Below are 23,670 nucleotides of genomic sequence, written 5' to 3' on the forward strand. Positions count from 1 at the left end.
CGTTAAACGCTTCATTTTCAACAGTGTTAACGGAATAAGTGGTAATCTCATTCCGGTTTTGAGTTATATATGCAACGGTATGCAAAAAAATACGTGTGATGTAACAAATTTCTCGCCCAATCAGATCGAATCCATTCCACACACACGAAAACAGAAAAAAAAAAAAATCATTTCTCAGAGATCTCATAATCTTTTCTTTAGCACCGTTTTAATTTAGACGCCGTGCTCTACGCGCGAGCTGAATGCATAAATAGAACACGTTAAGATGCAGCGAGAAAATAACTGTGAAGACGCAGTTTTTTCCACGATACGACGTTTGGGAGAACAATACTGTGGGCTTAGAGACAGGAGGACAGAGGTGGAGGAACAGCCTGGTTCACGCAGCGGGGATGAACACAGTGGTACATTTCAGAAGAAAAATCATCCCTGTCCAAGAGGAGGTGAGTCAGACAACACTGCAGGCACTTCTTTCATTGGTACATCAGAGCAGACTATAATAAATACACCTCACTCCTCTCTGTGGACAAAAACAGGGTGACCTTTAGCTTCGTGATCTTTAGCCGTGTTCTCCTCCTACTCTTCTTCTGTCATATCCGATAGAGGGAGAAGGACATCACAGATGCCTGACAAAAAGGTAATTGATAGTCAGGTCTTAGAGGAGATAAGTCGCCTCCAAACTGAGAAAAAGCCTGTCAATTATCTGATCCGTCGGTCTTTCACGGCCGATGGTGATGAAGCTAATGCAGCCGCGGCGATAAGACGGGAGAACCATCCTGAAAGTACAGCCAAGGAGACAAAAGCCAACGCCCCCGGAATTTCCTCTTCCTGTTCGTGTCTGTGAATGCAGCATGGCCGATTGAGTTGATCAGTGCTGATAAGCATTATGTCAGTGTTATATAATATGTAATATAGCTCTGTACAGGCGTTAATGTGCGTCGCCCGCTGTGAGAGGAGAGAGGTCTGATATGGGGGAACAAGTTCAGCATCAACACTGAGTGCCTGAGCCGTAATAGTGTAACATTAGCGCAGTGTAAAACAACATTTATTGATTTAAGGCCAGATGGACGAGTGTCTGTGAATGGCTTTCAGCCGTCGGAGGCAGAATCAGCGCGACTTAAGGAAGCCATTCGGTGTGAGACTCCATTTTTGCATCCAAAACTAGCGAGGGATTCGTTCGACGAGCAAATTTATCCTGCTGCATAGACAGATAATTTTACTACTCTCAAGTCATTTTAACCTCAAATTTATATTTTACTATTTTTTATGGCACTGAAAAAAGAGAAATTACAGGACGTCTGGAGTCTTTGTAAGGCAAAGATGTTTTCTTTGATACTTCAGTGAGTCGCCTACAAGAAGTCTGGTTCGTTTGTGAATGGGTTTACGATCCGACGTGAAGCTCAAGCACACATTTTTTAAATGTAAATCATAAGTTTAACATTGACACAGAAATAACACACATGAAAACTGAAGAGGACAAAAGGGTACGGCCTGGGCACAGAGGCTTCTCTCTGCGGGTGCAGATGCTTCCAAAACTGCCTCCGAAAAGCCGGACAGCTGTAAAACAGCGTGGTGCTGCTGCCGCTGGGCGGGTCTGCCTTTGCAACTGGGCAATCAAAAGCTTTGTGACTCCAACACCTTACACTGGAAACCTAAAAAAGTTTTGCTTTCTAACTGTGGCTCAAAGTACCAGAATAAAACGAGCAGGGTGAGAAAGGACAGCGTTCCATCGGTGATGCACGACAGGGAAACGACAGTTTCACCACCGATACGTTCCTGGTAAAGCATCGATGTGTGACTGACCCACAACTGTGTGATTGTACGTGAATACAAAGGTTTAATCTGGTGGAATATATACATTAATTTGCAATAAACAGATCTCATATCAGTTTTTTTTTATCCATTAGGACGCAGCTCTGGTGACACATCAGAGCCAAACACGACCCTGTTCTAAAATCACATCCTGTCTTATAATATAAATAGCCCTCTCTAACCTGACCTGGATCAAGTGGACACACATACACACACACACACACACACACACACACACACACACACACACACACACACACACACACACTGACGTAAAATACGAGCCTGGTCATCATCACTGACAGTTTGAGGTTAAGTGTTTTTCTCATGCACACTTCAACAGAAAAAAGGGAACTGGGACTGATGTGTCCCAGTCCGGACTGGATTGACCCAAACAGGTCAATTTCTAATCAACATAGATTATTTCAAGGGTTTTATAAAAGGAAAAATTGCCTTTGAGGTACTTTTTTACTAGTTATGTGTAAAGCAGGATGTATTGATTGTTAAAATGCGGTCCAGGGTCACTTGTATGAACTGTTCAGAAGTGTGCACCTGTGAATATTTTCTCCTTCAACTTTTCAGTCCTGTCCTGACGTGGACAGCTTGACCGGTAATACACTCACATCTCATGTTTTTGCAGTTATAAACGTTCAGAACAGGAAAATATGAAAAGGCTGGTTATAGCTATTAAAACAAAGGTGAGCCGCCGTGATCTCCCTGCTGGAATCAAGCTGACAGTGAAGGTAAAATTAGAGTGGATGAGTCTTGTGGCGAAAAATTGAGATCAATACACCCCGTAATGGGTCTTTCTCCCCCTTTTCACCTTTGCCGACTACATGATTTTAATTCATCTTCCTTTTTTCTTTCCCCTCTCTGGATTCATTTTCATTCCCTCTCTGCATTTTATTTGAATAGTCCTTTTTTTTTTTTTGGCCTCCATCATCGGCCGAGGAACGACTCCCATCCAGAGAGAGCAGGAGATGATGAGTGTGCCTCGCCTAAGTGGCCGCAATCAATTGTGATTAGTGGCTGCAGCAACTTTTTGAGAAGAGCACATCAAAGTTTTATTATTGGGTGTCAGAGTGGGTGAGATGGGGTGGAGCGGGGGTAATTATATCCGTACAGCCAACCATCCTCCCCACTCTAGGTGAAGTCCAGGCATCCACATCAACAAGAGGGAAAGCTGCCACCTGAATGCAGAGTGTCGGATGGCTCGGCTGCAGCAGTCGCTAAGACTCATGGGGGATTTTATCTTTCTGGCGTAACTGAATGGCTGTTCTCATATTCCCTTTGGTATTATATCTATATGTTGCATAATTGGAGTTTTAGAAGCCACCAACACTTCAGTTCCTATTCAGCGTCCTTATCCTAATCACTTCTGCTTCAATGGAAGAAACATTTTTGGACCATTTCTGACGCATTATGATGGTATCAGGGTAAAAAAGCCCTCATCATCAGTGCATCAGGCTTCAAGTTTGGTCTGCAAAAATGTTAAATTCAAAATATCTGTGATAGAAACAGACGTTCACATTGGAAAAGCAAAAAGTTCCCCAACGGCTACCATTCATTGGCCGACAGCAGACCAGACTAGCTTGGTCAGTGTTGCACCTTTCCTTTGCATCTATGGTTTGCCTCTCTTCACCTGGACAGTCTCCACCCACCTCAGACTTCCTGTCACACAATCAAACCCACCTTGGGGCCCAACTGCCTCATTTCCCTGCGGCTTCTGCCACGTCCTTCTGATCGCCTTCAGCTCCAGCTCGAAACCCCCGACATCTTTAAGTCTCTTACGATCCAATGGTGTTGTGTTTGTGTGACATTTCTCTACAACAAATCGCACTAATTTTGCATCCTGAAATCTTTTCCTAATTATAACAACTTCTTGCTTGGCATCAAACAGCAAACACTCGAAGAAAACAACTGTTTAGAAAAGACAAAATCTTTCACTGACAGAAATTATTCTTTTTTTTTAAAGAATTTATCTCAACCACACTAGAATAGAACTGAATAACCCTGTAACCCAACATAATAACACAACGTTTCAAGGATCTGTTTCTTTGAGGGGTTGTGACCTCAAGTGATTAACAAGTCTGTAAACCCCCCCCCCCCAAATAAATAAATAAATAAATCAAGAGCTTGTCATGTTTAAAGGCAGAAAAACGCTTGAAACCCTCAAAGAGAAGAGTCAGACGAATGGCTTGTCTATCTCAGCCAGTCTGTTCGAGTTGGACTCCCTCCTGGTGTTTCTCCTTGGCATGAACAATTAGCAGAACCCTTTCAAGTGTGAAGATCATTTAACAGCTACTTTTTTAAAGATCCTCATCATGCAAAAAAACAGATCCTTTCTGGCTCGGGGAGTCAAAAGGCATGAGGGACATGACAGTAAAGCCGACGTGTGATATTTTTCACCAGGCTTGGGTGTAGAACACAGAATTTTTGATTGCCAAGGATACAAAGTGAGACACTGCTGCCTACTCATGCCTCAACATACATCAGCTATTTTTACAAAGATTGCAGAATGAAAACTCTTCATCAGCCGTGCTTTTTTTTGTTTGTTTTGGTTGCATCCGAGTGTATGAATTTAAAATGAATGCCAGCGCTATCTAAGCAGAGCAGGTGTGACATTTAACAAAACTGCACGGGTCTCCAGTTTGATATACAATGCATTGTGGGTAGCACAGCCTAAGCACTAACAATGGAACACAAGGGCAACGGCAATCATTGGAGGTTGATCTCGTCTTCTTCTCAGACTAAATCCAGGCTCACGGGATTAGGATTTTTAAGGAGAAAAAAAAAGAGAAACTCCACAGATATTCCTGATGATTTTCAGACACGCACATCAGGATGTGTCCACAATCTACAAACGGGAGTTGGAAGAGTGGATATGTAGCCGCCTCATACCGCCGGATAATCTGGGCTGAACATCAGTAGTGACCAAAGTCCTGCACCAGATTCTCCCCAGGATGGATGAAATCTGGGTGAAATCGGTCCGATTCTCCTGTAGCGTGAGCCCGGATTAAGGAGCTACCGGACCTAATCCTTTCTCCACATCGCAGACGATTCTGGTAGCTGCTTTTCCTCCAGTTTGCAGCTAATTGAAGCGAGCAGAGAGCTTATCGTGACGCGCAATGTAATAAATCATTATTAAAAAAAAAAAAAAATCATCAGAAATTGTTTGGGTCAGTCAGGATTTCAATCATCATTAGTAGGAAAAATATTTACTTCCTTGCTCAGTTTACACCAGGTCAAATTCTCTTGGTTGTGTTGTGTTCAACAAGTGGGAATATTTGGTAGATATTTTTCCACTCCATGCTGCCTCATTAAGCAGTTTCCTCGTGAAGCCTTTCACCCTGAACTGTTCCTCGGAGATCAACAAGCAACTCTTCCCCTCCTAGGACGTCGGTATGTAAATGTTCAACGCTCCTCTCCCGTCTTCTGCGAGTAACCATGCGGGAAATTACACCAAAAAAATTACTTTGATTTTGCAAAATACAGATGTGGTATGTGTCTTTATGGATGTGAGTCGTTAAAGAAGTTAATTTATGACCAAAAACAAGAGTCTTGAAAGATTAATCATATATATATAATTGTTTGTGGAGGTTTGTGCTACAAATAGTCTCATCAGGGTGTTTACTACTGTAGTCCTGACTTTATATGAAGCACAACAGTGTTCTCATATTAAACAGGTCATTGTGCCATGGAAACATCACCATCTGTGCTCTGGTTACTAACAATAGAGGAAACAACAGTCCGCTGTAAAGCATCATATGTTTGTGGTGTCCCAGAATAAAAAAAAAAAGCGCTGCTGTTCAGTGACAGGTGAACACGGCAACACGATGTTCTCCAGGTGAACACCTGTGGATGGGAGGAGGCAGCAGAGACTGCAGGTCAAGCTGCACCAAAGGAAGACTTGAGCTTTCATGAATGCATTCTGATCCTCCGGTATAATTAGGTCATCAGAGATGATCTCATCCCGAGCGTTGGGATTACAGCAGTAATTCCAGAGGAAATGGAAGTAGAATAACAGCCCCAATATTTTATTTATATATATATATTTATATATTATTTATTTTATTTATTTAGTTTAGTTATATATATAAAGCACCTTGTTTCTCTGTAGGAAATGTTGTAAATCACAATGGAAACTTTTCTTCTAGTTTTCCGAATTCTTTGTGGAGCTGCTTCTCCAAGTCCCTCAAATAACCCTTTAAACTTAAAGACATAAAAAAATGTGGAACAATGCCACAATGATAAGAAAGTAGTAGAAAATGCATTCATCTGGAGAATCTCACAGCCATTTGAACTCAATTAAAATCCTGTGGATTCAATAAAAAAACGACTCGCAGAAATCATCGGAACTACTTTAGGTGGACATAAAGGGTAAAACCAAGGTCACAGATAGCGGAGATACTCCGCGTGTAGAACCGCAAGCCCTTTTCAAAGCACTCCTCTTCCTTTCTTTCCTTTCACGCTCTCTCGCTCTCCATCTCACACTCCAATCCACCGCCGTGGATTCAGAGATGGAAGATGTGATATTTAGAAGATGTTATTTGGAGGCTTGGTTGAGTCCATTCCATAATGAAGCAGCGCAGCTGCCGCAATGATGCCTGGGAGGGATCACAGGAGATCAAGGAGCCCTCCTTCAAAGAACACCTTGCCCTTGACAGACAGCTTGTGGGAGTCGACTCACAGTTGGCTTGGCACAACAGCAGATAAATACCAAGCTCAGTTGAGCATACACATTCAAGCTTTCAGTGAGTTTGCCCTTGTATAATATGCAGAAGGTGTGTTTCTAAATTGGTGAAAATGACTAAGCGAGGGGTGGCGAGCGCCGAGGCGGACCTGACACTCACCTCAGAGGGGTACAGGAAGTCTCCAGTGGCTTGGATTACAGAAAGTCTTGTTTTTGCGCGAAAACCTGACCTAAATACGTGCTTAGGAAACAGGAAATGGTTTATAAATACCATATTTTCTGAGAATGACGCAGGATATTTTGAATTACATTAATGCAGTCATCCAAAGCTGTTTAAATCAATCCAGTGGACTTCAAGAAAGTTGAAGACATTTCATTGGAAAATCTTCAAGAAACTTTTTTAACTCCAGTGGATTGATTTAAACAGCTTTGGATGACCATGACCTGGATAACTGAGATTATACAGACATCAATGCAGTCATACTTTCAGTTTTGTCCATCCCCCAAATGTGAAAGCGGATGGTGTTAGCCGTCAAAGTACCAAAGCCCTGCAGCTAACACCTTAGCACGGAGAAGCCCTGAAAGAAAATGATTTTAGGTTATGTTGGGGAAACGAACCTTCAATCTCAGATTTGGGTCTCCACAGCAAAACATCCGCTGGCTAAATGTTAAAATACAGTAGAATAATGTCTACCAATTAATCCAATGTCGGTACGGAATACATAGTTTGTTTGATTTTGTGGTTAAGATTAGGTTCAGGGTAAGGGTAGGATGGTGGAGAAAGGATGCTGGAACACATCACGAAGACCTTTGAGACCTTGTTTACTTTCTGCAACCAGGAGATGCGAAAATGATGTTTTATTCCATAAGGCATAAAAATACAAAGTTAAATGACAACTACAATACTCGTGTCCAAGGACACTCATGCCTCCTCTCATAGAGAAAACTCAATTTGCACTGACGTTGACGGACCGTACACCCCCCATCTCAGGTGAATGTGAGGTCAAAACACTGCTAAAATGTGAAAAATAAGGAAACCGAAGAAACCAATTATGAGATGCACACCTTCAAGACCCCCAGAAAGCGTCTGTGGGATTTCATTGAATTCCGTCCAATTGGTTTCTGCCCTTGCCGTTACATACTGGTTGTGTAAAAATGCCCCCTGTTGGTGGGGGCAAAAAAAGGTTGGGGGATAAATAGTGAAATTTGAGTCACCTGAACTGTCAAAATGTTTAGGGCGATCAAGCTGTACCCACAGACGGTAAAGAATCCAACAATTGAGAAAGTTTTTCTCAGAATTCAATCCAAATAATTGATTTCAAGTGAATTAATAGTAAATGTATATAATAATAATTAATCAGGAGGTTTTTTATTCACTTAGAACTTCACTGAGAGACTTGTCATGAAGTTTAATCGGAGCTTTTAAAGGACAGGTAAAAATAAAACGAACACGTCACTGGATGTTTAGGGACATAGTTGATTTTATTAACCTCATTCTGTATTAATGCTGCTGAATTATGTAGGTCAAACTTAATGCAGCTCCCTGGATGTGCAAGTAATGCCAGATAGTCTATTAATTAACATTACGCAACCTTACAGCTGAGGAAATTCACGTGGCTTGTTTTAAATACACTTCTTTTCTAACGCTTGTCTTTTGACAACTTTTCAACATAAAATGTTATTGAATGTACATCAAATCTCATTCATAACTGCTTGCGAGTTGAAATGGTGAAACCGATGTCAATAAAAGCATCGTAGAATTGACTTTCAGGTCATCTGATCGTATCAAACAGCTTCAGATTATTATTAAACTCATATGAAGACCAGCTGAGTGATTCCTCCCTGGCTGCAGTCGTTGTTTTACCAGCCTCGGCCTACTTTCTCCTCTGATGGCCAAATAATGACATCAAATCATCTTTTATAGACGAGGTTTTCCTCAACAGCATTTTACTATGTCTTTGCAGAGTAAGAAAAGAATTCCTGTTATTACATTACAGTCCCTTGAGATAAGAGCTGCTTGACATACGAGTCGATTGAGATACGATCCGCCATTCGGTCCATATTTTTATTTGGGATTTTTTGTTCTTCGGGACAACACTGGTGGTTGATGGATGGATACAATATCAGAGATCTTGTTCTCTGACGTAGCGCCTGTGCTCGTGACTTTTTCTTTTTTTCATACTTTTTCATTGTTTAAATAACACATATGTTTTTTTTTTCATGATTTAGGAGGTTTTGTTGCTTTTTTATGAGGCTGGAACTACTTAAAATTATTTTAGTCATTTTAAATGGGGAAAATTTGTTTGAGTTATGACTTGTTTGACTCAGTCAGGGAATGGATTACACTTATATCTCAAGGTACTAGTATATCTAGTATGTATTCATTAATATATGAGAGTATAAGCCAAATCTGCTGGAAGTTTCTTGTGATGTGTAAAGTGTTTTTTAGTTGTGTTTGCAGAAAAAATGGGCTAACCTCTCAAAATTATGACTTACAAGCATTCAAACCTTATTCAAAGATGATTAGCTGGCCCTGTAGTCACCACAGATAGATAATTAAGCACAAACTGCCTACATTTTTAATTACGTTTCATCTTAATAGTGGAACCAAGTCTGGCCCCTGTTGGCAGCCGAAGCGCTGAAACAAACAAAGCGACGACAAATCGAAAGTACTTATGGGGAAACAAAGCCAAACAAAACCATCAGACCTTAATCTGATGATCTGACTGGAGCGGGTACAACAATACTCACGCCTCATGTCTCTGAAGTAAATCGTCTGTCTGTTGGGGTTGAGCAGCTGGATAACGGAATCATCGTTGTTCTTCACCCGACAGCTGATGATCGCCATCTCGCCCTCCACCACCGACACGTTTTCCGTCACCAGGTTCTGACTCACCACTGGAGAGGGAAAGAAAGACACACGAGACGATTAGCACTGATGTCGCGTTAATGCGAAAGACAGACGCAAAAAAAACAAAGGCAAAGTGAATCTGAAGAGAGTTGAAAGCCTTTTTCTCTTCAGATACAAATGTTTTTGAGCAGACGAAATAAAAGATTCTCACATAGCAGCGGGATTACAATGACTGTCCGTGCGCGATAATGGAACCAGGACTGAGGCTGAGAAACAATTAATGCTCGTAAATTAATAAGAAAGCAGGATAAAAAGCCCACCAAGTACAGATTATCTATCCGGTAATATAGAACAAATCAGAGCTTCAGAAAGACACAACACAAAAGATTCAAGAGGAACAATTACGTCGGCGAGGCCGCAACGCGAGAGCAAAACCTTAATTTAATTTAAAAGTTTTATCAAATTGACTGAATGTAACATTAAATTCAGTAGGACGCTGAACAAAGCACAACATCTAACTCATTAGGGAAGCTTATATTCAACGACTACAAAGGACAGTGTGTAAATCTGTAGGTCAAAGTCACTTAAAGGACCGTAACAAAAATGTGAGTCCATTAAAAGGATGGAAAAGCAGTAAAGAAATATAAACTCGCTCCCCTAGACATGTTTTTTTTTTCCCCTGGGAATTTTCTGAATAGCTTTACTTGTTAATTAAAAACCAAATAAATCGAGCAAAATATGGTCTTAACATAAAACACAAAAAATATAAACACAGCAGACACTGCCGTACGATTGCTTGATGATGAAGCCAACCAATTTATTATAACTTTGAATATTTCTTAGATATTTGAAATTGTATTTTCTTTTCTTTTTTTTTTTTTGCCTACAATGCAAGGACACAACCCTTGGGGGGTTTTTGGGGGAGGTGTAATATAACATTTGTACGGTGCAGCAGGTGGGAGCTCCAAACACCTTAATGTGTGTCCGTAGGAATAAATAGAACTGACTGACCAGGAAAACTGGCCAACAAGCCTGTGGGCTGAGAATAATTGGTCACAGCCGTCATCGGTCATCAGCTGCCACTTGCTGCACTTTACTTGTTTCACAAACAATATCTTTGCCCGGTGAATGAAGAATGGATTCTTTACAGCTGTGCTCCGGCTTGATTTGAAAAAGTACAGTAATAACATATTAGACAGCTCTGGGGTCGCATCCGTTGATGTGGTTGATGACAGGCCTTGAGTAGCTTTGGGTTCATTTGAAATGATCGCCAGGAAGTCGATGGTTGGCAGCTTGGCGGCGGCTGCTAGTTATGTCGGTCCCCCAGCACAATGCTTGTATTGTGATAAACACACACACACACACACACACACACACACACACACACACACACACACACACACACACACAAACACACACACGCACGCTTGAGGCTACCTGGAACTGTAGACAAACAAAAGCAATTGTCTGCGGCTATTTCAAAAATCAACTATATGTAATTTAAATTTTTGTTTGAAATGTTGAGAAATTGATCGCTAAACACACTCAGCTCGAAAAAAAAAATTTGAGAATGACAGGCCAGCCAATCAGAGAAGGGGAAATATACCACCTTAAATACATCATAGCGGCGTTTCTTTGTGTAGTCTCCAACAGATAGTCTCTAATGTCATGAATTCTTCTCAGGTGGTCTGGTCATCGTCAGGTGGTCGCACTGTGACACGGGCGTGATGCATGTCAGGCTACATATCCAGCCAATCAAACTGCCTGCCACGTTCCTGGTTACTTTTATGGCCAGTGTGATGTCCAAAGGTAATGAGACAGAGGTGACCAGAGGCAGATTTCGGTAATTAAGGATGCAAGCTTGTTAGGGGATGCTGTCAAACGTCCGCTGTCAGGTGAAGAACTACAACGAGACATTTCATCTGCCTGTCAGATCCTGGTGAGTCAGGCCTGATGAGCCGCACAGGATAAAACAACACATTTCTGCTCTGTGCAGGGCGATGTTTCACCGAACACGCTGGAACAAGATTGGTGCCAGCCCTAGCTGTTGGAGCTCTAGTGCACGGGAATAATCAGCCCAGTCTCTTCTGCTCACACATCATATACAAAGAGGCTGCTTTCTGCCAAGTGTTCAACTGAGGTTGAGAGAAAACTTATAGATAACGTCTTTACGATTCCCCCTTTGACTTGTCTCCTACATGGTTCCCAGAATAGCGTCTCAGATAGTCTCAGAGTCTCAGATGGTCTCAGAGTCTCAGATAGTCTCAGATGGTCTCAGAGTCTCAGATAATCTCAGATAGTCTCAGATAATCTCAGTCTCAGAGAGACTAAATGGATCCAGACGGAGTTGTAGAGGGGTAAGAACTAAAAGAATGTATCGGATGCTAATTTGCATGCCTCACTTGCGAAACACCTCTAAATACCCCCTGTCATTTAGGAGACGTGGATGATGGGATGGAGAGAGAGAAACTTCATCCAATGATGCTGACAGATAAGGATAGACAGCCCGACAAATGAGATTCAAATCTCCGTCCCCCGGTGGCCCCAAACACCTCCCTTAATAAATGAACCTCGCTGTCTTTAATATTCAAGACCGGAGCTCATTTTCCAAAACGTGTGGAGAGGTGGGTGGTCTGCTGGGCATTCGGTTATGATAATACGCCAACATACATACAGAACAGATTCAGAGACGACCCGCTGAAGGTTACCAGGGGCGGCAGCAGGGCGCCGCAAAGGTGGCTGCTGAGTCGTGTTTTAGGCCAGGATGTGGGAAAGGACTTAGACGGTCGCTTCCTCGTCAGCAGCTTAATTGTTTCTGCTGTGCTAAATAAACAAGTCTGACACAACAGAAGATGGTAAGGCGAAGCGAGGGGCTTTACACTAATTAATAACCAACAACAACAACAACCGTTGTTGCCACGGCTGCCAAGGACACTGTCAGAGGTTGCAACGGATAAAGCACCTCTGATGTCGTCACGGCTGAAACTTGCAAAACGAAACTTTTTACGTTTCAAAAGGTGTTTTCTGGAAGTCGGGAAGGGGCGTCGTGTCGCGGGGGTCAGCGTTAAAACACAACAGGGGGGGAAATGAACAAGAGGCAAAGCTTGTAACCACAGCAGAGTATTTTCGGACAACCTTTCGTTGTACGTCTGCCAACATCGACCAGCCGACAACTTTGCAAAGACTTCTTGCCTTTCCTAATTATGCATGCACTCAGCAAGAGAGATAGCATGTTTGAAAAGCTGTTTTTCTCCTGGGAATAAGATTCTATGTGATGTAACCACTGTCTGAATTATGCTAACTGTATGTTACCTTATATATTATTAGACTCAATTAAATATTTATGTTCCCCCACTGCTGCAGTGCAAAAACCACAAGTTGTGGTTCCGATTTTTGGTTTTTACAACATTTACAAGCACCGAGAGAAAAACCCCCCAGAATTTTCTGACTCATTTTATATTTTTTTGATGTAATTTTGAAATTGGTTTGCGTGCAAACTATTTCTCCTAACGGAGCACTAGAGACGAGCTTAAGAAAGAAATGACAAGTTTTAAGAATTATAAAGTTGCAATATCGTGAGAATGAAGTCATTGTAATTTGAGAATTCAAGTTATAATGTCAGAAAAAAGGAGTTGAAATCTTGGTAAAATAAAATTCCGGTCTCTTTATAACAAGTAAAAAAAAAAAATCTTTCGAGGAAAACTTAATAATACAAATAAAGTCTGTCGAAGAGACAAAAAGCCTGCATATTATAACAACAAAGTGGTATTTTTACCATCATTGAGGGTCTTTGTTCTCAAAGTGGCCCTATAATAATCTGCAGCGGGTTTTAGAAATTCAAAAGTTCTACTTCAAATTCCACATTAGCTGCCACTCACATTTTTTTAAAAACCATCTTTACCGACGATCGCTTCGGTTATGTGAACAACTGGCGTACATTATCCACTGTCAAAGTTTCATTTTCCAGATAATGCAGTTTGGAATTTCCTCTTTTTAGCCGACAAACAGACAACAATAACAAACTTTTACAATGTGGGCGTTTTTTTTTTTTTTTTTTTTAATGAATATTTATGATATTTCTTTCAAACGATTAAAAAGCCTTAATGGAGGCATTTTTGTTTAGTCTGACTCAAATCTCCCACCAGAACAAAACGGTAGCCGCCAAACCACACAGGGCGACTTCGCTGATCTGACATCATGTTACTGTCGCCTTCTCCACGAAGAAAACTGTCAAAATTATGAAAACATTAACAGATTTTCCAAGTCAAAACACTGTCAGAGAATTTCTCGTGATAAAAGAACACCAACAAGAACTGCTCACTTGTCGCCTCTGCACCTTTACTGAAACATAAAGCGGAGTTCAGCGTTGATGTTTCTAGATGCGAATGTCTGCATTCACTACGTGTCTCTTCAATACCTGCAAAGGCCCGGAGGAAGCGGCTTATGAAAGACAGCTCATCAATATGCGAGGTAAGTGCCGCAGCATCAAGTTTACCGACTGAGGGGCAGGAGGGCAAGATGAGCGACGCTTCCTTTAAAAAAAAAAAAAAAGCAAAAAAAAAAAACATACACATTCAAACTTTTAGTGAGATGCATTTCTTCACCACCAGCGGCGGAGTGCAAACAGCCTACATAACATCTCTTAACTGAAATAGGCTTAATGGCACATCAGAGATGGTGGGAGTGAGAGTGGACTTAATGCATTCTCTCCAAATGCTTTAATCTATCTCTTAGTTCATCTTTCCTATCATAAATAAGTGAACGCATTCGCAAGTAAACACAAAGCGATCGCTTGTCCACATTCGAACGGCAGACACCGACCTCGTGTCAGATACTGTACAATACACCAGAGTGGGGAGAAGCAATACGCAGGCTGGAGATGGAGAGGGAGGGAATGGCAAAAATAATCTGCATCAATCAAACTCGGAAAGAAAAAAGGGAGAAGTCCCTGCTTCACAGGCTTGAGATCCTCAGGCTGCTGCACACTTTTTACCACTATTAGCGTCCAAGGTAAGTTTTTTGGTGGTTCTAGATATAGATAAGCTTTTTGGAAATACTGCCTTTAACAGGTAGAAACCTCCTCTAGCCTCATAATATATAGAGGCATTAATGCAGACATCTCATCCCACATTTGAAAACAGATCCAAAAATTTAAAAAAAAAAAAGCCTACTTCTGCTGTTGAAATAGTTTCCTCTCACACTTGTATGCTACAAAACAAATGCAGTGCAGTGTAACGCTGCAGGCCTTTGCAGACACTTTTTTTTTTTTTTTTAATTATGGAAAATACAAATAGATAAGGTTACGAACGTATCTTTGAAGTGCCATCCAGAGCCGAGCGCCTCTTGGCGTTTCCAGCTCCAGCAACATATTTCGGCCTGTGGTAGTACGCGGGGGCCCACATTTTAAAATCTGACCCCCACCGTGTCAAAGAGGTCGAAGCGGCCTATCCCAGATTAAAACTGTCAGACAATGACAGCCTCGACCGAACGGCTCGGAGCTCTCTGAGACTACAATAATAGAAGAATGTTCCATTTGCCTGGGCTGCATGTCCGTATTTATTCATATTGAGGTCAGTGAAGCCAATGAGAATGATTTGGCTTTGGTACAACTGTTTTTATTAATGCACATAAATCACTAAGGCTGAGCAGTTGTCTGTCAGTGTGGTCTGTTTTCTTGTGGCGTTATTAAGTAGCATCACGACTCTTGAACTTGTGATCGGCTTTACTGTTTCCACATGCGTTTTTATTCCAGCAACAGAAACATGACGCAACAAGTAGTAATCTCATACAGTATACGGTACATTTCTTCACATGATGCATTAACGTTTGCATCCCCGCTCTCTGCTGCACGGGGGTTTCCGAGCACTGCCAGCAGAGAGAGAGAGAGAGAGAGATTCATTTCCATGTGACATTTCCCTAAGAACACGTGTTTCACAACGACATGCTTTTGTGAACAGCGTGCAATCGTTTTCTCCTTTTTTATTAATATTTTTTTATTGGTGTCACTTCCGCTGATAAAATGACAAATGTTTGTGCACCAGGCCAAAGCGCGTGTGTACGAATATATACTCATATGTATGTGTGTGTGTGAGAAAGAACAACCGATGTTTCTGCCAACGTCTGATTGCAGTCGGTCCTGTTTGATTGCATGTTTTCACAAATGTGTGAGCGTGTCTGATTTTGTGTCCGTGCTGACAAGAAGGAGTCGATTCCGAAATGATCCTTCCTTTAAAACTGGGTGAATGTAGGGACCTCTCGTTGCGATGATGAGTACAAGCCGCGATGTGATGATGCAGTTTGATTGGAGGAGGAATCGTCTTTTAAAGATGCCGCAGAGATCTGCAAACGTCGACCGCAGCTTCATTTTTCAATAACGGCGACTTTTAACTTCAATGTTTCTGGTTCAAAGTTTCAGCTTGGAAGTTTTAGGTCAGTGACAACTTTTTAATACGACGGTAATGAATTCTTAACAAGACTGCGAGCCTTGATGAAGCGCTTTGAGCTGCGCTAACATAACCGTTAAAGTGATAATTATGTTTTTTATTTCAATCGGTTGCACTGCAATAAAGAGACAGGGAACGTTTTTCTTGATTGTTGTTACTTTTTTTTTGTTTTATGCCTTGTTATAATAGCTGAAAATGAAACTGCAAAAAATACGAAATAAATAAAAATCACACACTTGACAAGATGCGCTCCACAAAATAACCTCTGTCTTTTCTTAATTGCAGGTAGATGGTATTTCCACAGATATGCCAAAATAAATAAATTGTATAAAAAAAAATAAATCTAAAAAGCAAGACACACCGCTCCAGCATGTGGTTGATGTGTTTGCGAAGTTTCATAAGATAATATTGAGTATTTCAGTGATGGGTTGGATCACTTTTTTAATCTCGAATTCTTTACAAAGGGTGTCGGAAAGTGTTTGGATTTAGGAAAACTTCTGTTTGTGAAACGTGTTTGATTTTCAGCGATGTGATGTGAGCAGGTGTTAAAAAGACACCTGCATCTCTGCAGTTCAACCACCGTACGGCTGTCAATAATACATTTGCTGAGGGGATTAAATTTAGGCCGTGCATTAGCGTTAAATACATTACCTGAATAGTTGGACGGGTTTTATCCACACCCTGCGGGCTTTAAGACGTTGTTTTCCTTACAAGCATTTTAACGCCGTTATTTTAAGTGGAAATTCCTCGAGAACATAAATCTAAAAGTGCGGATTTTTTTGTTTTTTTTCCATTAGCGCTAGTACTAAAGCTTTGCGAGTCTCACATTACCACGAGCGCTTGTATAAACATCACAATGCCAATAATTCATGAGCGCCTTGAGTGATGGCACAGCAGGAAGTGTTTCACAATACAGGAAAGAGTCACCGGGAGAGCGAAGCAACAACAGAAAAGAGTTCAGCTGAAAACACCTCCGTCGACGCCACCGGCTGTAAGCCGACTACCAGATTTATCTGTTTCTGTTATTTTGTCAACAGTAAGTCTTTATTTTGTTGCGTGAAGTGACTTGAGGGAGAAACGCGAGGGGAGGATGCAAAAAAGACGGCGATAGACAGTTTAAATCTGTGAAACGAAAACCCTTCAGATCTTTATGAAAGACGGAAGGTCAAACGACTTTGATGCCAATTTTTATCTGCTAGGAAAGCTTCAAAATGTCTTTTTTTTGAATAACATATAAAGTACTTTATCTGGGTGGAGGGGCGGGGCACGCACCAAAGAACAAAAAGATGCACAAAACTGAGACGTTGGTCGAAGAAGAGGAGATAGTCTCGTCTGGAAGAACCTGAACTGAGGTCGACTTTGAAATCTCTTCTGCATGGATTGGACTTCCTCACCCTATTACAGGAAGAAAGTTTCCTAAACTGATTGATATTCGACCAAGATGTCGAACTCAAAAGTGTTGAAAAGTCATTTTCTTCCTTCGTGGATGAGCGACAGGCTACGAGACGATGGGGCGGTGATGAAACACCTGTAGGCAGCAGAAAAAACCAAAAGCACCCGGAGATTAAAGCCAATCTGACCCCGGCTTTGCTTGATGATGAAGCAAAACGAAGACCAAGGGGTATTTGAGGAGAGAGCATCTCTTCGGGCCGAGCTGCTCGCTGTTTGAATGGTGGGTTAGCGCGGCCGCTAGACAGCGAGAGGCAGCTGGAGAAAAGGTCAGGATCCTCGTTCGGCCCTGACCGCAGCGGACAGAGGAATCCCTCACGGCGGGAAGTTAAAGGAGCGTCCAGACGACCGCTGTTCACACAGCGGCTGGAAGATTTGACGCAGAATTTGTGGGGAGATGATCCCGTCGGGTCAGGATGTGTCCCGGCGTCGCCATCGGTGGCTTTTGTTAAACATATCGGAGCGATGGAGAAGCGGCAGCCACTAAAACGATAGAAAGAGGCTCATGGGTAACAAAAAAAAAAAAAAGAGAGTGTAAGAGAATAAGTATGGAATAATGTTTTAGATGTTTCTATAAAAGTGATGAAGATCTACAGCACCTGTGTGTGTGTATGTGTGTGTGTGTGTGATGATTTATACCAGGGACTAGCATTTACCTGCTAAGTAACAGAGCCACTGATCAATGCGTATTCTTCTATTATTGATGTTTTGTCTACCTTTTAATGTGTTTATGAGCTTTACTGAGCGGTGAATGGCTTTATGGAGCCCCAGTGGGCGGCACATCGCCATGCATCATACGGCGAGCGCTTTGCATTTTTGTCATTAGCTGGAAATAAAACAGCTGCGGCTTTTTCCAAATTCATAATCCTGAGTGGAGTGAATTAATCCCAACAACAACAACGGGGCCATTAAAGAAGTGATTGAATGTGCTCACATTGATGTGGCCTTGAATCCGTGCAAATTTTAAAGCATTTGTGTCAAAGGCATTGTGTTTTTATTATTTATGATATATGTTTAACATAGAAGCATCACTTTGATTCCATTTCTTTAAATGAGCTTCATTAACATCAACTGATCAAAATCCCTTAAAGCAGGGGTGTCAAAGTCATTTTCATTGGGGGCCACATCAGCTTAATGGCTGTCCTCAAAGGGACCAGATGTTACTTATGAATGTAACTAAATGTAAGCCAATGTAACGTAACATCATTGAAACTGATCTTTAATGGTAAATAACTCTGTTATAAGAAAAAATATTTTAATTTGTCAGGTTATTAAACCCACGGAACTCCATCAATCAAGGATCAATGTATCAATGAACAAAGAAAAATGAAGAAATTAACTTTTTTTTTTGGTCAAAATTAAAATAGACTTAGGCCCGGTCCACACGATGCCTTCATTACTGCATTGTGAGAAATGTTGTTTTTGGTCAAAGCACACTTTTGATTTATGCATTTTTAGACACTCTGACCTTTTATGCTGTTGCGGGGCCACATAAACAATGGGGAGGGCCACATTTGGCCCCAGGGCCTTGAGTTTGTCACATGTTAAAGTTTGTTGCTCTAAAACAGCAAATGAAGCTTGTTTTTCAGCGGCGTGTCTTCTGCAGTCTCCCATTGCATTACCCCCCCCCCGATACAAACACACACATTAATGGAATCTATAATAGCCCCAATGTAAAGCCAATGATAGCAGCGTTATCCTCTGAGATCTACTCAGACATACACAAATGCATCCAACGGAATTTCTAATAAAACCTTGAGATCCGCGTGATGACATCACACTAACACTGCCGAGAATAATCGAGCGATAAAAACAAGATCATACAAAGAAAGTGTAACACGATTGTTTTTATAAGCAATATTTATGCTAATTAGATAATTAATGACATTAAATAGTTCCTACAGCTACACTCCTCATCACAAACGCACTCTCTCTACCTCTGATGCTGATGCGTGGTAAACAGTGACACGTTATTCTCAGGGCGAGGTGTGAAAAGCTTTTACATGGTGCTGTCTCCTCGCGGTGAAAATCTTTTCCCTGCTGTTGCGCGAAGCACAAAACGCCTCGATCTCTTCGCTTCGGCTTAATGAGCAGCGAGAAACATTTCCAAGATGCCAGAACATATAAATATCTGCTATATTTTTGTTGTCTTTTCATTTGCATTCTGTTGTATCCCATGTTCGGCCGCTCTGTGCTGCATGTTTGTGGAACGTCTTCATTAGTTCAGTAAATTTTGGATTCTTAAAATCATCCTAAAATGTATCGTGAGCGCGGCTGCTTTGGTGGAAATGATCTCACGAGATCAGCCGCACCGCCTGGAGTCAAAATTTCTGCATCAGTTCGGTCCAGCGTTGCCATAATGTAAATGAGTCTTTGGGAAGATTAGGCAATTATGGAGTGATTATTTCTGAATATGCAACAGCTGTTCCAAAACTGATGTGAGAGTGTTGTTAAAAAACATTCAGCCACTCCATTCTGATAAAACTACACTAGAACAGATAACAATAGAGTTCATCTGCAAAGAAGTAAAATCATCTAACGTCTTCAAATCGCATCCTTTTTTTCAAGTAATTAGGTACTTACAATAATAAATAACAACAGCTTCCTACCTCTACAGAAAAAAACAAATTATAGGGATTTGATTTGACACATTTCAATCGAATTCCTGTTTTTGCAACGACAGCAAACTGGTGTTTAAAAAACAAAAAAAATACAGAAAAAAATAAGTGTATTATCCCAAAAAATGGTGTTGATGCTGCGTCAGCAGTGTTTCTGATTGGCTATTTTGTACATTTTTGTCTCCTTCCCTGAGGCTGTAAGTGATGTAATGCAAACCTGCCAGGTGACATGATGCTATAAAGAGGGTCTGAGTGAGGCTCAAAGTTTGCAATAAAGTCATACAAAATAGAAGTTATGGTTTTCAAAATTTCTGAATTTGTTCTGACTTTCCTCACAGGTTGATGTTTACACACACACACACACACACACACACACACACACACACACACACACACACACACACACACATATATATATATATATATATGATATTACTGTTTGGGTATGTTGATACGCTCATAGAGCAGTTATGAAGCAGTTATATAACACTGTTATATCCACATTACATTTCAAATGTGACTAATTATTGGCATGAAAAAGTTTCAAGACTGTAAAAACATAATAATAATTATAATAATAATGATAATAACAACAATAACAATAGTAATAATAACAATAATAAGCTAAAGAGGCTACTTAGCAAGCAGTTGTAATAAAACACACTCCCACATCATCACATGTGTCCGTTTGATGAATTATTAATTATATATAAAGTATATAGATTAATACATGCTCAGTATTGTGTTTCCAGATTAATTTAATCCATAGAAGCCCCCACCCACAGGATAACCCCACTGACGAATCACCCGGCTCCACTTCCCTGTTTGGGTGTGAAGCATCCTGCCCCCGTCTCCTACAGGGTGGTTATATAACCAATGCTGCATCGCTTTACACCCGACATCCAACAAATTAACATCTAAAGCAGGCCGGCCCCCCCTTCTCTTCCCATCTGAACCTCGCCCCCCCGCCCCCCCTCTGACGGCCCTCTTCGCTCAAAGGAGACAGGAGGGACGCTCTGTGCCGAATTCAAATAAAGAAATCAAGAAGTAAACAGAGGAGCGGCGAGGGAGGCAGTGGTGGTGGTGGGGGTAGGGTGGGGGGGGTGGGGGGCAGGAGGGAGGGCTGGATGGGATGCCGCTGCTGGTCGGTGCTGCTAATGATGAGGAAAATGGAGGGTCATGTGGGAGCCATGGCTGGATGGAAGGAGAGGGAGCTGCTGGAGTGGGGGAGTCAAGATCACTTGAGTGTGTGTGTGTGTGTGTGTGTGTGTGTGTGTGTGTGGTAGGGGGTGGGGGGGTCAGATGCTGCGAGCGTGTCTGCATCCTGTGATTTCTATCTACATGCTGGAGCCGTGTGCGCTGACATGTGTTTATATTACATGGTGACGGTACATGTCTTTGCTTGTCGGGAGTCAGGCCAGGTTATCAGTGTGTGTGTGTGTGTGTGTGTGTGTGTGTGTGTGTGTGTGTGTGTGTGTTTGGGGGGGTATGGGGGGGTGGCAGTCAAGTGATTAATGCGTCAGAGACGCAGCTGTGTCCTGGGCTCACTCATTTGGAAATATCTTTCATGGAAGAAAGGCAGAGCAGGAGAACAGAGGGAAGAGGGGAGGAAGAGGAGGAGGAGGAGGAAGAGGAGGAGGAGATGCTCCTACAGCCTCTGCTGGATAAACAAAAGCTGGGAGCCCTTTGGGGGGGGGGGGGGGGTAGAGGGCACTACAGGATCCTTCTGTCCTTCAGGAGTCATCAGTGTCGACTTTGAGCATCGATGTGTCATCAGGTCCTACATATTTTCTTTCCCCACCCAATTATTGGATTTTATTTTAATGAATCGGACTCCGATTTTTCATTATTTCCACCACTGTCTGCTTACGTTTTGATTGAGTCGAGTCAAATGTGTTTAGAATTCTATTTTTAGGGAGAGACGTCAGTCGTTTTGTCTCAAGGCGTCGTTCACATTAATGACAAAAGCTGTCAGTCTCACAACTCCGACGCTTTTACCTGCGCAGGTTTTCAAATAAAAAGCGCTTTGACAGTCGCAGCCGCCGTTCGTCAAATCATCAGTCGGATGCTGGATTTGAGCGAAATCTTTTAGCTTCGCTCTCAGTTATGTTCCTGACACGTTATAACATTTGACACGGATGCCTGTCTCGATTAAAAAGTGGAGGCTTGTATCGCAGTGTTTGTAGCTGGCAGGTTAATAAGCCGATCCCAGAGTCACGGATGTCAGCAGGAGTCGATTCGGGACTTCGATTATCGTCCGTCGCTGATTAACTGGCAGGAAAAGAATGATTCCAGACTGGACTGGAAAAATATGGAAAGATCACAGATGAAGCAACATGAAACAGAAACGGCAACAGAAATAAGAAGAGATGCAGAGGAAACAGGAAGAGGAAACAGGAAGAGAACGTCCGGTGAAGCTGATTTCCTCTTTAAATAATAAATTAAAAAACAAATACGTACTTTTGATTTGATAAGTTTCATTAAAACTAACGATCACGCTGATTTTGTGACATCGTAATGTGACACGTTTGCACTTCATTAATGGAGTTTAATGGAGATTAAAACGACGCTCTCACCACCGACCTGCCTCCGTACATAAACAGATCAAACAAACCTGTTTGCACCGACGCTTTATCGACTGCGTTTGACGTTTGTGATCCGGGTGGGGGTGGGGGGTGGGGGGGCCGCTGCCAGTCTCAAACACACTTTTTTTGTAGCCCGACTGTACCTGAAATTCACACCAGATTGGAGACGTCAGCGTCGCTTTGGCGCCATTGAAGCACTGATCCGGAGCTTGCAGCAGGTCGACAAACTGACTTCACCAATCTGTCTGATATTTGAAATTCAATGGGGAAAGATTGTTTCCAAGCAGACTCCGTACTGGCATGGAGGTGTCCTGCCGGCCGTGAGTCGGGGAGGGATTCTTTTATTCGCCTGACGATATGAAAACGACGTAAAAACATTCTACAGTCGCTGTTAAGTAGTAGTTTGATAGCCGGGGAAGAATCGACAATGCAAAATGACATTTGGCGAAGTCAGGAGACGATGATAATGATGGAGGAGGGGGGGGATGTCAGTGGGCGTGATGTTGGTCCGCGGAAAAGCATCCTCCAAACAATTTATTTAGAAGGCGTTCTGCCTTTGTCTCTAAATGGGCTCCGGTTGGTGATGCCAAGCTGCAGAAAAGGTTTCAGAACTCAGCCAGGAGAGCTTTTCTATTATTAAAGGTCCACTTAGGAATTAACAAAGCCGCCAAACGTCTACCTTCAAAAATCGACCGTCAAAGCATAGTCCACGCAAACACCGATAAAACCAAAGTCCTGTAACAATCAACACCAGGACAGCTTGAGTTTCTGGACATTTCAGGCAACTTTTTATGATAATATCACCGTGACAACTTTACTTTAATCCGCCTCGTGCAAGAAAAAGTGGGCAGAATCCTTTATTTTTCTCTCTTGATGTGTTTTAGCATAATTTGAACACAAGTGCGGCTTTGTTTTTCGATCACGTAACGTCGCTCCCGCTTGTTGTATTTTCTAGGTTTCATCAGTTCTTGTTGCGAGGAACATTTCACTCATTGTGATTTTTAGGAATCTGGTTGAAAAAAATAAACCAATCAAAGTGTATTTAGGTGTCATTTCCAGGAAGCACGCCAAAGCTCTCATCTGGCGTTTTTGCTGTTGCTCTTAAAAACAACAAAATTTTCATCTTATTTCTTAAGCGAGCTGATTGAAAGCACTTTAAAATCAGGTTGTCTCCTGTTTTGGCACATCTTTTCATTCATTCTCACTAAATAAAGTTGAAATC

At 41.8% G+C, this 23,670-nt stretch overlaps 1 protein-coding gene across 3 annotated transcripts in view; it reads right to left on the minus strand.

The window, feature by feature from the left end:
* The window catches only part of cadm1a (cell adhesion molecule 1a), a 287,497-nt gene that overhangs the window by 47,274 nt on the left and 216,553 nt on the right, over window positions 1-23,670 (minus strand). For all 3 annotated transcript variants that reach the window (XM_068331131.1, XM_068331132.1, XM_068331130.1), the window contains one exon: window positions 9,254-9,400. In XM_068331131.1, coding sequence (XP_068187232.1) covers window positions 9,254-9,400 — 147 coding nt within the window. The remainder of the gene's footprint in view (window positions 1-9,253; window positions 9,401-23,670) is intronic.

This window comes from Antennarius striatus, chromosome 13, assembly GCF_040054535.1.
Source record: "Antennarius striatus isolate MH-2024 chromosome 13, ASM4005453v1, whole genome shotgun sequence".
NCBI lineage: Eukaryota > Metazoa > Chordata > Actinopteri > Lophiiformes > Antennariidae > Antennarius > Antennarius striatus.